The following is a 16,565-nucleotide window of genomic DNA, read 5'->3' as shown; positions in this document are numbered from 1 at the left end:
CCATTTTTTTTATCATATATATGTAAATAAGTGCCACATTTGTTTATTTAGTGTTTGCTATTTTTAAATCTGGGTACAGTGAGCGAAATAACCGGAGTCAGATTCCTTGTTGGACAATGTTCAAACTTGGCCAATAAAGCTGATTCTGATTCTGATTCTGTTGCAGTTCTGGAAACATCTGCCGAGCTGTAAGACCCCGTCAAGACTGTCAAGACTCTGCACTTGTCCTCATCTTGCTGGACTTCCACACAGGAAACCTGCGTTTCCTGTGCGTGCACCCTGGTGCAGCCCGGTGCACGCTGGTGCACCCTAATGGATCCTAAAGGCCCAGATATACTTGCAGTTCAGAACGTGTACGCATCACGCGTATCCTGCGTTCATTTGATGCGTCGACGTGCACGTTCTCAAAAAGACACTGAACGCGCAAGCGACCTGCAGTTCTGGCTCTGCCCGCGAGTGGTGCTGGTCCTGGTCAGATACCAGCTGGTCCCGGTCTGATACCAGCTGGTCCCAGTCTGACACCAGCTGGCCACAAGTGACGACGCAGAGGTCGCTGGCGCCGTTTCCTTTGCTGAGATCGCAACCAAAGCAATGTTATAATCTCCTCTTCATCCAATGTTGACATGTTAACTTGTTTGTTGTTCTAATCTGCTACTGCTGCTACCACTACTACTAAATATTTAATCACTTTTCTAACTCTTGCTCTGCTTACTGCCGGTACGATGCGCTCTCCTCGTGTACTACGGGAGCGACGTTGCAGTTGGTGGTGCAGGAGAACGGACGCAAACGCAAGCACCAACAGCAAGTATATCTGTGGCTTAAGAGGCTGATCTGAACCCTCCAGGGGGCGTGGCCCTTGTAAACAGACAAGCTGGTAGTTACCTCCTCTCTGCTGCGCGGCACCCTGAGGGGAGGAGACACCCGTGTGTACATCAGCACTCCGTCTGAAAAAAAGCACAAACGTCCAAAACCTTTTCATCTCCATCAAACACCAGTATTGACGACGAAGCGACTCTGAAACGGCTTCCCTCTCACCTATGAGGTCGAAGCGCTTGGCCATCCTCTTCAGAGCAGCTCTCCTTTTCTTGCCTTGCATGGGGAGCACCCTGGTGCTCAGGTACCTGGGGGCGCAGGGCACACGCTCACTGACATGCACGTCATGCTGCACGCTTCCACTTCTCCGCTAAGGATACAGTCATCCCTGGTTTTTGGCGGGGGTTATGTTCAAAAAAGAACCCGTGATAAGTGAAATCTGCGAAGTAGCAACCTTTTTTGTTTTGTTTTACACTTATTATACAAGGCTTCAAATTGCGGAGATCAGCCCCGCCCCACCGCGACCCGATTAATTGGATTTGAACGGGAGAAAATGAAAAATGATTATGAAAAAAAAATACAATAAGTGCAGTAGGACAAATTGTGACTGGTGTGTATTTCACTTTTCTTCTGAGCCGCTGCATCCTGACTCGCTCTGTAGCGTCTTTTTCTCCTAAAGCCCACGGTGCAGGTGTGTTTTTCCAGGGAAGAACATAGTTATGGGTCGTTGTTGTCGCTCTTTTTTCTTCTGGGTAAAAAGATTCTCATAAACCAACATGACTGGATTATATCTGAGACTGTAATGAACGATTCATCAAAGGGTCCCGTTCTTGAGCTGCTGCTGAAGCTCATTGGCCGTTCTCAGCTTGTTGCTAAGCAACCAACGTTATTGACACAGGAAGTGAAGAAGCGGGGAGACTGTTTAGCCAATCAGAATGCAGAACACGATGCACATGTAAATCCGTGAAGCACCGAGTCCATGAAAAGTGAACCGCGTTATAGCGAGGGATTACTGTACCTTGCAATGTGGTTGTATGTGATGAAGCAGGACTCCACAACGGTTTTCCTCTGGTCCTCCGTCACCGTCTTGGCAGCCCTGAAGTCCGGGGCGGGCGCCTGGAGGCAGTACTGGTGCTCGTGGGCCCTGGCGGCCCCTTCAGCCGGACCCCCGGGGTCCGCGGCTTGCGCAGCAGCCATGGCGCTGGACAGGGCGTCCTCCAGGGCGTTGGGGTAAAGGAAGTGGTCTTCTGAGGGGACGGGCACCTGCAGGCCAAGGAAAAGCTTTACCTGGTTCCACCGACCCGCTCGAGTTCAAGTTCTAAAGGCACATGAACCACCAGCACTCGCTTCACGTCTCTAACCGTTTTTCCCCGACTCCAGCGACCATAGTTCGTAACGGGGTCTGCTAGTTGATTATGAAAACAAGATAAGTCTCTATGTAGATGATGTTTTGATTATTGATCTATTTAGCATATTTTCTGGGTATAAAATTAATTTGACCAAGTCTGAAGCCATGCCAATGGGGAGTCTTAATTTGATACCAGCTGCCTTACCTTCTTTTCCCTTTAAGTGGTCTCCTGCGGGTTTTGTATATTTAGGCATATTCATAACTCCTAGATTTAAGCTGATCCTGACTGGGTAATATATTGCGTCACGTATTGTGTCATCACTTCCTGTTGTTTGCAGTCTGTTGCCGTTGTATGGTGTTGAATGCTCTGATTTCTCCAGACTTTTTTGTCTAAACTAAGATTGTTTTCTGGTAAAATAGTACTATATCTGGTAAACTTCCGTCTTTAATTCAACACTCGCACATTTTTCTCTTCCGTAACTTTCATCGTCACCAATCACCGGTACATTTTCTGTCTGTTAGCCTCTGTTAGCATCTTAGCATGGCCTCCTCTTCTCCCACCGTTTCACCTCTTTGCTGCTCAGTGTGTGAAATGTTTAGCTATTCCTCTGCCTCCTTTAGTGAAGACGGTAAGTGTCTGAAGTGTAGTTTATTTGCAGGGCTGGAGGCGAGGCTCAGTCAGTTAGAGGTCCGGTTCTGCCAATTTGACCATAGTCCGATAGCCTCCTCAGCTAACCAGGCTAAGCTAGCGGCGGACCGGCCCGTAGCAGCTGAGCGTAGCCGCTCCCCTGCAGCTCCCGAGCAGCTGGCCAGTCAGGGCCGGTGGGTGACGGTTCGGAGGAAGCGTAGTCCTAAAGGGCGCAGGGAACACCACCACCCGCTTCATGTGTCTAACCGTTTTTCCCCACTCAGCGACACACCCGTTGAGAAGCCGACCCTGGTGATTGGAGACTCCATAGTCAGGCATGTGAAGCCGACTCCAGCGACCATAGTTAGGTGTATCCCGGGGGCCAGAGCGGGCGACATTGAAGCAAATTTGAAGCTGCTGGCAAAGACTTATCGTAAATTTGGTAAAGTTATCATCAATGTCGGAGCTAATGACTCCCGTCTTCGCCAGTCGGAAGTCACTAGAATGAATATTGTTTTGGTGTGTAACTACGCCAAAACCATGTCGGACTCTGTAGATTTCTCTGGTCCCCTCCCCAATCTGACCAGCGATGACATGTTTAGCTGTTATCGCTCCACCGCTGTTTGTCTCGGTGGTGTTCAGAATCCACCTTTTCACCCTGGTCTTTCCCCATTAAGTGGTCCCCTCCCCCCTGTTGTTTTGTCCCGGTTGTGTTTTTGTTTTGTTTGTTCTTTTTTCTGGTTTTCTGTAAAGCGACGTTGAGTTTCTTGAAAGTCATTATTATTATTATTAACTCTTTTTAATCTGTACATGCTGCCCCTTGGGGACGTCATCAGGAGACAGGGCATCAGCTTCCATAGTTACGCTGCCGATACGCAACAGTACATGGCCATGTCTCCTGATGACACTGGACCAATTGATGTCCTTTTTAACTGTATTTTAGACATCAAGTCATGGATGGCAGCGAACTTCCTACAGCTCAACCAGGACAAAACGGAGGTTTTACTCATCGGTCCTGAAGGCCAGAGAGAGAAACTTTTACCCAAGTTACAGGAGTTTAAACCCTCAAAACCGGTTAAAAATCGGGGTTTGATTTTTGACTCTGAGCTCACTTTTATTCCACATATCAAAAAGATAAAGATATAGCCAGAGTCCGCCCATTTCTCTCTCAGGCCAGTACGGAGGTGCTTATGCTTTTATCTGTTGTTTAGATTATTGTAACTCCCTGCTCTCTGGTCTTCCCAAAAAGAACATGTATAACCTACAATGATTACAGAACTCAGCTTGCTGACGATGTTTGTCTATTGTTTTGTGTAAAGCACTTTGTGCTGCATTCTATGCATGAAAGGTGCTATATAAATACAGTTTGATTTGATTTGATTTGAAGCCTGTGTTGTGTTGTGTCACCTCATTCCCCGGCACCGCCACGGGCATGAACGTCGGCACGGCAACGGGCGACAGCGTCTGCTGGCCGTCCTCTCCCAGCGTGAAGCTGGACGTGTGGAAGTGGCGCGAGCAGATGTGGGAGTGTGTTCGCAGCGAGCCCTCGTCCCTCTGGGCCACGGCCAGCCACTTCTGACGCAGCTCCACGGCTTTGGGGAACCTGCAACACGGAGCCAGACGGGTTTCACTGGACCGTTCCCGGGATCCAACGACCCTGGGACCACGACGACCTCGGGACCACGACGTCCCCGGGGCAAAGTCCCCGGGGGGACGCCCACAACACCTGGGCCACAGTAAAACCCTGATCTGGGCCTGAACCCTGCATACTGAACCCAGCATGCATACTGAACCCTGCATACTGAACCCAGCATGCATACTGAACCCAGCATGCATACTGAACCCTGCATACTGAACCCTGCATACTGAACCCTGCATACTGAACCCAGCATGCATACTGAACCCTGCATACTGAACCCAGCATGCATACTGAACCCTGCATACTGAACCCAGCATGCATACTGAACCCTGCATACTGAACCCTGCATACTGAACCCAGCATGCATACTGAACCCTGCATACTGAACCCAGCATGCATACTGAACCCTGCATACTGAACCCTGCATACTGAACCCTGCATACTGAACCCTGCATACTGAACCCAGCATGCATACTGAACCCTGCATACTGAACCCAGCATGCATACTGAACCCTGCATACTGAACCCAGCATGCATACTGAACCCTGCATACTGAACCCTGCATACTGAACCCAGCATGCATACTGAACCCTGCATACTGAACCCAGCATGCATACTGAACCCTGCATACTGAACCCTGCATACTGAACCCAGCATGCATACTGAACCCTGCATACTGAACCCAGCATGCATACTGAACCCTGCATACTGAACCCTGCATACTGAACCCTCTATACTGAACCCTGCATACTGAACCCTGCATACTGAACCCTGCATACTGAACCCAGCATGAATACTGAACCCTGCATACTGAACCCAGCATGCATACTGAACCCTGCATACTGAACCCAGCATGCATACTGAACCCTGCATACTGAACCCTGCATACTGAACCCAGCATGCATACTGAACCCTGCATACTGAACCCAGCATGCATACTGAACCCAGCATGCATACTGAACCCTGCATACTGAACCCTGCATGCATACTGAACCCTGCATACTGAACCCAGCATGCATACTGAACCCTGCATACTGAACCCAGCATGCATACTGAACCCTGCATACTGAACCCAGCATGCATACTGAACCCTGCATACTGAACCCAGCATGCATACTGAACCCTGCATACTGAACCCAGCATGCATACTGAACCCTGCATACTGAGCCAGCATACTGAACCCTGTATACTGAACCCAGCATGCATACTGAACCCAGCATGCATACTGAACCCTGCATACTGAACCCAGCATGCATACTGAACCCTGCATACTAAACCCAGCATGCATACTGAACCCAGCATGCATACTGAACCCTGCATACTGAACCCAGCATGCATACTGAACCCTGCATACTGAACCCAGCATGCATACTGAACCCAGCATGCATACTGAACCCAGCATGCATACTGAACCCTGCATACTAAACCCAGCATGCATACTGAACCCTGCATACTGAACCCAGCATGCATACTGAACCCAGCATGCATACTGAACCCAGCATACTGAACCCTGCATACTGAACCAGCATACTGAACCCAGCATGCATACTGAACCCAGCATACTGAACCCTGCATACTGAACCAGCATACTGAACCCAGCATACTGAACCCAGCATACTGAACCCTGCATACTGAACCCTGCATACTGAACCCAGCATAACACCTTCAGCAGGTGGGTCCCCCCTTATGGTCCAGGTCCAGGTGTCTTCCCTCCTAAAGGGGAGTTTTTCTTGCTTGAATTGAAAAAGAAGGGTCAGAAGAGTGGAAGGCGGTCTGGTACCGGTGGAAGCTGAGCTCAGGGTTGGCGTAGCTGGAGGCGTCGCAGCCGTACACCAGGCAGAACTGGACCGGGGGCTCGTGGTTGGGCGGCAGGAGTCGGCTCTGGCAGACGGAACAGGCCAGGATCCACTTCCTCACTGACTCCGTCACTCCCACCCAGTAGTACATCCGCTGGACAAACACACACCTCCATCACAACTATCCTCTAGTCCTTACATTACATTTGACATTTATGGACTTAGTGAAAATTAGAACAGCAATAATAATGTTCAAAGCAAGGAATAATGCCTGAAAACAATCAAAAAATGTTTCAAGATAAAGAAGGAAAATATCATCTAAGAGGAAAACTACATTTTAAACAACCTTGTGTACGCACTGCTCTTAAAAGCATGTAAATATCAGTGTGTAGGGGAACAATTCTTGACAAATATAAAAATAAGGACCTCTAAAGAACTCAATTTACCTTCTGTATGTATTTCTTTTATTATTATTCTGTTCCTTATGTGATACATCATATACGATACAAATGTAACTCCCTGCATTCATGGCTGGTCATGGATCAGCAAAGAAGTGACTGGAAATTACATTTTTCAGTTTAGGTTATCGTAGGAGGCTAGTTTAATTATGCCTTAATCTTTGTTTAGTAATTGTGTTGTATTTATTTATTTTTTTGTCCTTTCTTTCTTTTCTTATTTTAATTTATATATATATATCACTGTTTCTTCAGAGTCGGGACAAAATGCATTCTGAAATTGTTTTTTTGAAAATTGTCCTTATGTTCATATGAGTTGTATATTCAGGAAGATCAAGATGTGAGCTATTTAACCAAATAAAGGTGCAGGCTGTAGGTATTTATGTATTTTTGACAAATTCACATATATACCACAATGCCTTGATTTTTATCAACTCCGTCACTGACACTAAAAAGTGTTTAATTACTATTATTCCATCCCAACAAGAATCTAACATTCTGATTTGTGTTCTTATAGTGTTAAGTCACTGAAATAGGCAGGAAAATACAATATAAATACTTCTGGCTTAATTACACAGGGTTCTTCGTACAGGAATTCCCAAATATTTGCATTTTCATACTTCATATTTGATTTTAATAGTATTTGAAAACATTCTAAAAGTAAATAAGACAAAACAACATGTTTATCTGATGATACTTTATTACTGTACCAACAAAAATCTGAAAAGCGAATTTGATTCCCGCCAAAAAATAACAAAAATATACATTTCATTGTGCTGATTTCGTGATGACGGAGTTGACAAAAAATGACGGAGTTGACAAAGGAGAACAATTTATCTTTTAAAATTTATTGAGGATATGCTACCTACTTTACTGAACAGAGTATTACTCCTCCTGCTTGAACATACATCTTGAGTCATAACAACTGTCATTAACGTTACAATAAAATGATATGTCAACTCCGTCATCGATAAAAAGTGACGGAGTTGACGATGACGGAGTTGACGAAATGGCATGTTTTTTTCCTCTGCGCAAAAATACACTGCAGCTAGCTAGCTACTTTTTTGTCAGTTGCTAGCTGTCAACATGTCTTCACTAAAATACTTAAATTTAATCCACTAATGTTTTTTAAAACTTTCACAATGGATACACGGAGTTGATATTTTCTGGCTGTGACCATAGCAAAAATTAACATTGTTTGTTTAAAATATCAAAAAATGTAAAACTTACCAGAGCATGTGTGCTACTGCTGCATTCACCACAGCCAGGAGAATGAAAAGGGGTGCTCAGGGAAATAGCTGACCATGCTATTATCTGATTTAAATGAGGTTAATGAAAACGATGATGGAGTTGACAAAAAGTGTGACACAACTTCGATGGCCATATTTTTATGGAAAATCTTTTTTTATGTTAAAACTCTATGTTGTCTTAAATACTTTTAACCCTTATCTTTAACTTAATATGAATTTTCTCACAATTTAAGAGGTTTTTGAAGTTTTTTTTAATAATTGAATACTGAGACCCCTTGACTGTGACAAAATAATTAACATGGGTGAGCTTACTACTAGTCATACATTTGAACAAATACCCTCAAAAAAAATTTTTTTTAAGGCTTAAACTTATCATCAGCATTCAGAATTCCTCTTGATCTAACTTTGTAAGCATGCCAATTGTTACACATTTCTTTACTTTTTATTTGAATTAGACTTTTCTACAGTGCACATGTTTTGTCCCGACTCTGAAGAAACAGTGATATATATATATATATATATATATATATATATATATATATATATATATATATATATATATATATATATATATATATATATATATCAGCGTTCTGCTTCCTCCTGTTCCCTCTCCAACACATTATTTTGCTGTTGTTCTTTATTTCTGGATGACACTGTTAAATTGTTGTTGTTTTTTTTTTTTACATTTTGACACTTTTAATTTGATGGTGATTTTTCGTTGTTCAAGATAAGCCAACAATAAACAATAAATAAATAAACAGCACACGGTCTGCTTCCTCCTCGTCGGCCTCATCCAAGATAAATCATCTGAGGCCACGTTTACACGTAGCCTGGTATTTACAAAAACAGATATTTTATTATAAAAATCATGCAAATTATGTTCAGAGCAAATCAAAAATGCTCCCTGATTCAATACAGAGGTTCTTTTCAATTCAGGAAACTCCATATAATCTTAGAGGTGTCTGCAATTTTACTGAACAAAAAGCTAAAAAAGGTCTGAAAAGGAGACGTGTCTCCATTACTGGAGTAACATTCTGGAATGATGCAAACATACATTTAAAAACATGTTATTCTCTTTTGGTTTTTAAGAAAATGGTTTGTAAAGCTATTTTTGAAGCTTATAAGTGCAATTGACTATCTGTTAATGTTTCTTTGCTTTTCTGTTGTTTCTTTGCTTTTTTGTTGTTTCTTTGCTTTTCTATTCTCTTTTTGGTTTTCTGGAGGTCGGTAGCCACAAAAAGAAAGTTGGTAATGTAGGACAGGCTTTTATAAGCAGTCTGCTTCAGCCTATGCATTTTCAATCATTGTTCAACACATGATTATTGGTTTTGTGTGAAATGTTAATGCTGTGCACAATGTTTTTTGGTGTTGTGTTGTTTTTGTGTTGTCATGATTGAATAAACTTCATTCATTCATTCATATTTCCCCCTCTACGTTTTGAAAAATACCATCATTTCCAGGAACCTGCATAAATATCTGTTAAGGTGCTATGAGCAGCTAAACCTACAGGGGGCAGTGTAAGGAGAAGATAAAGTCATGCTAGCCAATCAGAATCCTGGAAAAAAACATCAACAAATGACACGAGTAACTTCCAGTAACTTCCAAGATGAACCAGAGTCTTTCGTTTGGAGTGACAGAGAAGTGGAGTTACTTTTAAAGCAGCACAATGTAACTTTCAGTCTTTGTTGAGTTTGGCGGCTCCTTTGGACAAAAGCGGTAGTGCTTTACCAGAAAGAACTACATTTCCCATGAGCACCAGCGCGTACTGCCGGAAAACTCCTGTCCCTGTCGCTGCATTTGTTTTGATAGTGAATGAAATAAGACGGGACGGACTTTCAAAACTATTTTTCTGTTTTCAGCGGTTGTTTGCAGGATGGATAGTGAAGACCAGATAGTGCTGTATTTCTATTCAATTGTATTGTACATCCCTCCTCGTCTTTCAGCTCACGCCAGCGAGTGAACGCCGGGCCAATGTTTATTCTTGTCCGGGCATTTAGCTTGTTACTCTCCTTTTTTTTTCTTTTTTTCACCTCCTCCGATAAAACTTTTATTTTCTTGGGTTTTTCCGCTGCTTGGGCCATGACACCAGCTTCTGCTGAGCTCTGCGCTCCACGCCCCGCCCAGCTTTGTCTCCACTACGAATGGGGAAGGAGGGGGAAGTGACGTATGCCGTAAAGCAGTCAAAGCTGTAAAAATGTGTAGTTTTTTAGTGTGGCAGGGTTCCTACCATGCTCCTCAAAGTTACATAGTGCCAGTGAAGGAGATACAGACCCCTCAGACCATGACAGAGGTTCATTAAACCTGTTGGAAGTTGATGTTCCATCACAATGATGATGATGAAATATGATATTAAGGTGGAAAAGTTACATAGTGCTGCTTTAAGTGTGACTTTAGAACTTTAGACTCATGACGCTGGTGACGTTTCTGTCTCATAATGTGACGTTCTGAAGCCTAAATGTCAGTTTCCCTCCGTTTACACGCAAACGTGAAGACGGAGGTTTTGCAAATCTCCACTTTGGCCGGAGTTTTCAGAAATGATGGTTTTTGGAAACTTTGAGCTTCGTTTTCGTGTAAACGAACGAACAAAACACATGAAAACACCACCGTTTTTGCCTAAACCTGAACACGGTCGGCACCCACCATGATCTCCTTCACCGCCCGCACCCGGCCGGCGTGGTGGTTGTTGTCGTGGTAACGGGCCAGGATCTCCCGAGCTTCTTCCTCGCTCCTGACCACGTGGAGGAGGCGACCCCGGTAGGATCGCAGCAGACAGCCATCTGCAACACAGAGCTGCACTTACACGGGATACACATGTTTAATCTGGCTCCTCAGGAAACCAGTCAAAGAAAAAAAAGAAACACTTGCCGGTCACATAGATTCTATCGTCAGTTATGCGTTTCATCCCAAATCATTTGGGCCAAATTCATATCAGTCGGAGTTTCTTTAAGTATTTCTGAGCCTAATAATAAAAAAAATAAATTTTATACATATATATATATATATATATATATATATATATATACACACACACACACACACACACACACACACACACACACACACACAGGACTGTCTCAGAAAATTTGAATATTGTGATATAGTTCCTTATTTCCTGTAATGCAATTAATAAAAACAAAAATGTCATACATTCTGGATTCATTACAAATCATCTGAAATATTGCAAGCCTTTTTATTATTTTAATATTGCTGATTATGGCTTACAGTTTAAGATTCCCAGAATATTCAAATTTTTTGAGATAGGATATTTGAGTTTTCTTAAGCCCTAGGAAACATTTGTGGAGCCGCCCCTGCTGTAGCGCTTCAAAGCTACAGCAGCCATGCTGAACCAACTGTTGCATTGGTCAGAAATGAACACGGAAGGAGTTTCCTCTTCCGTACCCCGGAAAAAACAACAACCATGGAGCATGGTAAGTGAGTGTGGCTAGTTTGTTTCCACAGTTCTGAGTGAGTGGTGTCGGTTGGAGGCCCTGCTCGTGTTGGTCCGGGTTCACTACCTTTGTAGATGAAGCTCTTGCTGGCCGTTCTGATAACCTTCCTTAAGCTCTTGGACGCATTTACAGGAAACTTCCCCGTCTGAACGTGCAGCTCCACATTATCCAGAAAGCTGTAGGACGGCATCTGCAGGTGAAGAGGTGAGAGACCAGGGAGACACGTCAACACGGACATTATTTAGCAGAGAAGCCAGCAGAGTGTGTGTTGGCCTGAATGTCCCGGTGTGGTGGAGGATCCAGTCAAGTGTCAACAATCCATTCCATTCCATTCTTAAGATTCAGAATCTATTATCACGCTTTGATTCGATCCGATTCCGATATTGATTTGGGTTAGTGTTATTAAAACAGTTTTTTCAGCTGTTGCATGAATGATATGACTGTAGTTCTGCAACATATTAATACTAGTATTATATTGAGATTCAACAGCAAGTATTAGCAGCTAATGATGCTGTAAGGACCAATCAGCTCCCAGAATGCTGATAGAACTGAAACAGAAACATCGTGGGGCAGAATTACCAAACAGATCCAGGGAGGAAACAGAGACGGATGAAATCAGTTTTATTTTTTCCCCATTTATGAGAATTTGGTTTTTAGCTTTTTATGCAAATGTAACCCCAAGACAGTATATAAAGCAAAGAAATATAGACAATTTATGCAATTATAACTGAAAACTTTAATGTTTTCATACCATTAAACATATTGAAAAGCAAAAATATGGCACTAATTATGCTTGTGTCCAACAAAATATTCCTTTTTTGGGCATAAACAAAAAAATACCAAACGTTGTAATGTAATGATGAACAAAAAAAAAAAAAATCGATCTTTAGGGTGGGCGGTGCCCTAGCGCCCCCTATTGACAAGCCGCCACTGCTGGATTACCTGGCTGGCAGGGCCGGGGCTGGCAGGGCCGGGGCTGGCAGGGCCGGGGCTGGCAGGGCCGGGGCTGGCAGGGCCGGGGCTGAGCTGAGGAGCTGCAGAGCGAGCTGGTGGGGACCAGAGGGGACCAGGGGGGAGAAGGCCGAGCTCGGGGTCCAGGACAGAAGGGTGAGCTCATATCCAGGGCAGAGACGAGGGTCGGGGTCGGGGTCAGGCCAGCTCAGCAGCAGCTGATCAGCGCAGGGAAAAGCACTGGACAGTTAGGCATGACTGGAACAACCTGCAGTGGAGCAGAGACGGGGGCAGGTTAAATCCGGCCCTTTCAATTTCCACAAATAATAAGTACAGGTGTAAATCATCAGTGTAATAATAGAAAAATATAATTTTATAGGTATATATCCCCAACTTTAACTAAAAACCAAGGACCAAAAGGTGCAGACTGAAGCCAAAGCTTATGACGACTACCCTTTTAACAAAAAAAAAAGTTAGCTTTTAAAAACTAGTGCATTTAGGATTTAGAGAATGAAACAAAATACATAAATAAATCCATGAGAAGTTGCCTGAGTAAACAAAATAACTACACAAATATACAGCATATTCCCACGTCATTACTAAATATCATTCCATACATATATATATATATATATATATATATATATATATATATTATATATATACGTGTATTATACCTTTGTTTTATATGTATTAATCATTTTGTATTTATAGGTGCTTTTGAATTGTAATAACGTGCTCCACATTCTCATTTCTGTATCTCAGCTGTTCCACAGATTAATCCTGTCACTGAGATCATCGTTGGTTAACGTTGGTTCTTTGTTTTCCTGAACATAAACGTCCCCTTAGTTCATATTTCTAACTCTGCTTTGGAAGAGCTGCTGAATGCTGTCAGGAAGTGTTTTATTGTTGATTTTAAACATAAATTGTGCTGTTTTAAGGTCCACTAAATCTCTGAATTTAAGCACATTTGAATTAATGAATAATCTATTTGTTCCCAAGAACCAGAACCATCAAGGTTCAGCAGCGTTCAGTTCTTCTGCTCCTCACCGGTGGAACAAACTCCCTGTAGACCTGAGGTCTGCTGCAACTGTAGATCCTTTAAATCAGGATAAAAACATTACTCTTTAATTAAATACTTACCTGCTGTACTCTACTGCCCTTATTTTTTAACAACTTGTGCTTTTTATTATTTTACCTCTTTTCTTATCATTTTATTTCATTATATTTGTTATTTACTTTGAATTACCTTGTGTTGAATTGTGCTCTACAGATAAACTTGCCTTGCCTTGTTTATAACTCTAATGGCTCTTTTTTGTAAGATAAAAATGGGGTCTGTGATTGTTTTGTATGTATTTCCCCAGATTTCCACACAATAAGTGATGAATGGGACGATGAAGCAACTGTATAACATATTGAGGGAGTACGTTTACATGCAGCAAAGAGATCGGACTGAATGTGGTTTTACTGCTATTTCAACATTTAGAGTCATCACCAGAAAAATAACACCAGAAAAATAACTTATTTGACCATTTTCACCTGTTTCAAGTCCTTTTTCCTTGAAATAAGTAGAAAAATCTGCCAGTGGGACAAGATTTATCTTCTCATTACAAGCAAAAAAATCTTGTTTTTTCCAGTGATGAGTCTTGTTTTAAGTGTAATGAGATTTTTTTACTAAAATGAGACATTTTAACTAGAAATAAGACAAATATTCTTGTTAAGATTGTGAGTTTTTGCAGTGATCCATGTTACTTATCCTGTGAAGGACAGAGTCATATTGATAAGTTCAGAAAAGTGTTTTTTATTGTTGTGTTTTGATGTATTTGATGTAAGCCCAGTGGATATTTAAAGCTTACAGAAGGCTGCATTTAACTGCTGCTATGTCATTCCTGCAGTATTTCTGCAGCTGTTTTGGTCACTGCTATTATTTGTAATATATTATATTATTTGTAATCAGCACAAATTATCTGTCCCCATAGGATACAATCCACCACCCCCCTGATTCTTTTTTACAACTCGAGTACTGGATATAACATATTGAGGGAGTCAAGAGTGAGGATATTCCGATTGATTTATCTTTGCCTGTAATGATCTCCATGTGTTCCAGCACATGGAGATGATGAGACAAACCTACAACATTTCATTAACAACCATTTCATCAATCAGGCCAATTTTCCACACACGTTGTTTACTTATAAATTAGCTAGGGGTTTCAAAATGTATAAATCATTTTTTTTGTAATCTATCTTGTTAGTGCCAATAAATTACAAATTCTAATCTATCTTGTTAGTGCCAATAAATTACAAATTCTAGAACATAGATCATGCATTATTTGCCCACTTATAAAATAGTTTATGTATTCATTTATTTAGATGTATCAGATTTCAAGCTATTAAATATTCAATCAGCATTGACTGTTTTAAAGCTGTAGAGAATCTGAACTGATGTAAATAAAAAAGAGAAAAGAAAAGTGGATGTTGGAGGAGCAGACTGTGGTTCTTGGACTCACTCACCAGCAGAACGAGCCAGTCCAGTCAACAACAATCGTCGTTACACCACCGTCAACTTTCAAGCAAACACAGCCACTCTCTGCATCGCTTTTACTCTAATGCTCAATTTAAACTAATTATATATATTTTTTTAAACTAAGCATAACTACTCTTTCTCAAAATAAATGCATTTTAGGCCAAATAAGTGGCTAAATGCAGCGTTTGATTCATCGCAGACTATGAAGCTACCAGCAGGCACGTCTTCGCTTCCGGAAGAGCACATTTCAAAATAAATGTGAGATGCTAAGTAAATCATTATCAGCATTGTTTTTTTTCTCTTTCTCCACTATATCCAAACTGGTTGTAAAAAATCATGATGCAAAGGTGATAAAACAAAGGTATACCTTTGTTTTGATACATATAAAACACAGGTATAATACACATGGGCATGTACTTATGGACATGTGTACGTATATGTGTGCATGTATATGTATGTATGTATGTATGTATGTGTGTGTGTGTATGTATGTGTATGTATATTTTAGTCAAAATTGTATACAATTTAGTTTATATATATATATATATATATATATATATATATATATATTCTGTTTGCTCGTTCTGGCAGAATGCAGGAGGTTGGTCAGGGTCTCCAAGGGGCTCAGGTGCAGCATTGTCAGCACAGACAGGGACATTGCGCTTGGTAGCGATGTTGTGCAGGACAATACAGGCAAGGGTTATGTTGCATGCTTTCTGTGGTTCTGCTCTCAGGTAGTTAAGGCATGCAAAGCGTATTTGAAACTTGTTCAAAATATCCTCAATGTACAGTGTTTGTGAGTAATGTTTTTATTTATTTGTTGTAGGTCTCAGATGAGCGGACTGCCAGAAGAGGGTGTTTTTTGTGTGTGTGTGTGTGTGTGTGTGTGTGTGTGTGTGTGTGTGTGTGTGTGTGTGTTTTCGTTTCAAATACAAATAAACTTTATTGACCCCACACTGGCTATTCTACTTGTTGCTCTTTACATATCTATAGTTCTACATTGTGTTTCCTACCCTATTTGAGCACTGGTTATCCAGATTTGGTGATCCTGAAAAGTTTCTATCCGGATCAGATTGATCCAATCTGATGTTGCTTTGAAAAACCGGCTCAAAAGTAAGCTGGATTACGTGATCCTGGATAGCAAAAAAAAAGGGTTACTAAATCCGGATCAATTTGATCCGGATTAAACCTTTTGAAGACTGAGGAAAACCAACATACATGTCCGAGGTCTTTCGGTTGAGCGCTTTTACTTTGGTGGACGGCTGCTGAAACGGAAGCGCTGTCGCAGCCACGCCCTGTCGTCTTGACAGTCGTGCGGGCTTGACGCAGGTTACAAATGCTGCTGTAACCCAGGGCCAACTGAGTGCTGCTCCCTTCCGGTGTGCGCCGCCCGTCGGCCGCCCCCTGCTGGCCGGGAGGGGGGGTTGCACCCGTCCCTGGAAAAACGGAATTGTTCCGTATTTATACAGGACTGTCTCAGAAAATTAGAATATTGTGATTTTCTGCAATGCAATTACAAAAACAAAAAGGTCATATGGATTCATTACAAATCAACTGAAATATTGCAAACCTTTTATTATTTTAATATTGCTGATCATGGTTTACAGTTTAAGAAAACTCAAATATCTGTTAGGATTTAATGAAATTATTGAAGCTCAAAACTGTCTAAGCTCTCTCTTCAAAGTAATCTCATTCTGATTAAGAGCA

At 42.0% G+C, this 16,565-nt stretch overlaps 1 protein-coding gene across 3 annotated transcripts in view; it reads right to left on the bottom strand.

Moving 5' to 3' along the window:
• LOC133462060 (uncharacterized) overlaps positions 1–15,060 on the bottom strand; it is a 32,187-nt gene extending 17,127 nt beyond the window's left edge. For 2 of the 3 annotated variants that reach the window (XM_061743170.1, XM_061743171.1), the window contains exons 1-9: positions 14,846–15,060; positions 12,324–12,600; positions 11,448–11,571; positions 10,573–10,709; positions 6,209–6,378; positions 4,197–4,392; positions 1,832–2,076; positions 1,036–1,121; positions 883–944 (exon numbers count right to left, since the gene is read on the bottom strand). In XM_061743170.1, coding sequence (XP_061599154.1) covers positions 883–944; positions 1,036–1,121; positions 1,832–2,076; positions 4,197–4,392; positions 6,209–6,378; positions 10,573–10,709; positions 11,448–11,571 — 1,020 coding nt within the window. In that variant the 5' untranslated portion in view covers positions 12,324–12,600; positions 14,846–15,060. Of the gene's footprint in view, positions 1–882; positions 945–1,035; positions 1,122–1,831; positions 2,077–4,196; positions 4,393–6,208; positions 6,379–10,572; positions 10,710–11,447; positions 11,572–12,323; positions 12,601–14,845 lie in introns of those variants that run through there. The other variant, XM_061743172.1, reaches the window with a different exon arrangement.
• Positions 15,061–16,565: the final 1,505 nt, after the last annotated feature.

Source organism: Cololabis saira, chromosome 16 (assembly GCF_033807715.1).
Source record: "Cololabis saira isolate AMF1-May2022 chromosome 16, fColSai1.1, whole genome shotgun sequence".
NCBI classification, from domain to species: domain Eukaryota; kingdom Metazoa; phylum Chordata; class Actinopteri; order Beloniformes; family Belonidae; genus Cololabis; species Cololabis saira.
Note: the sequence above shows the minus strand (reverse complement) of the source record. Positions and strands in the feature narration are given on the sequence as shown.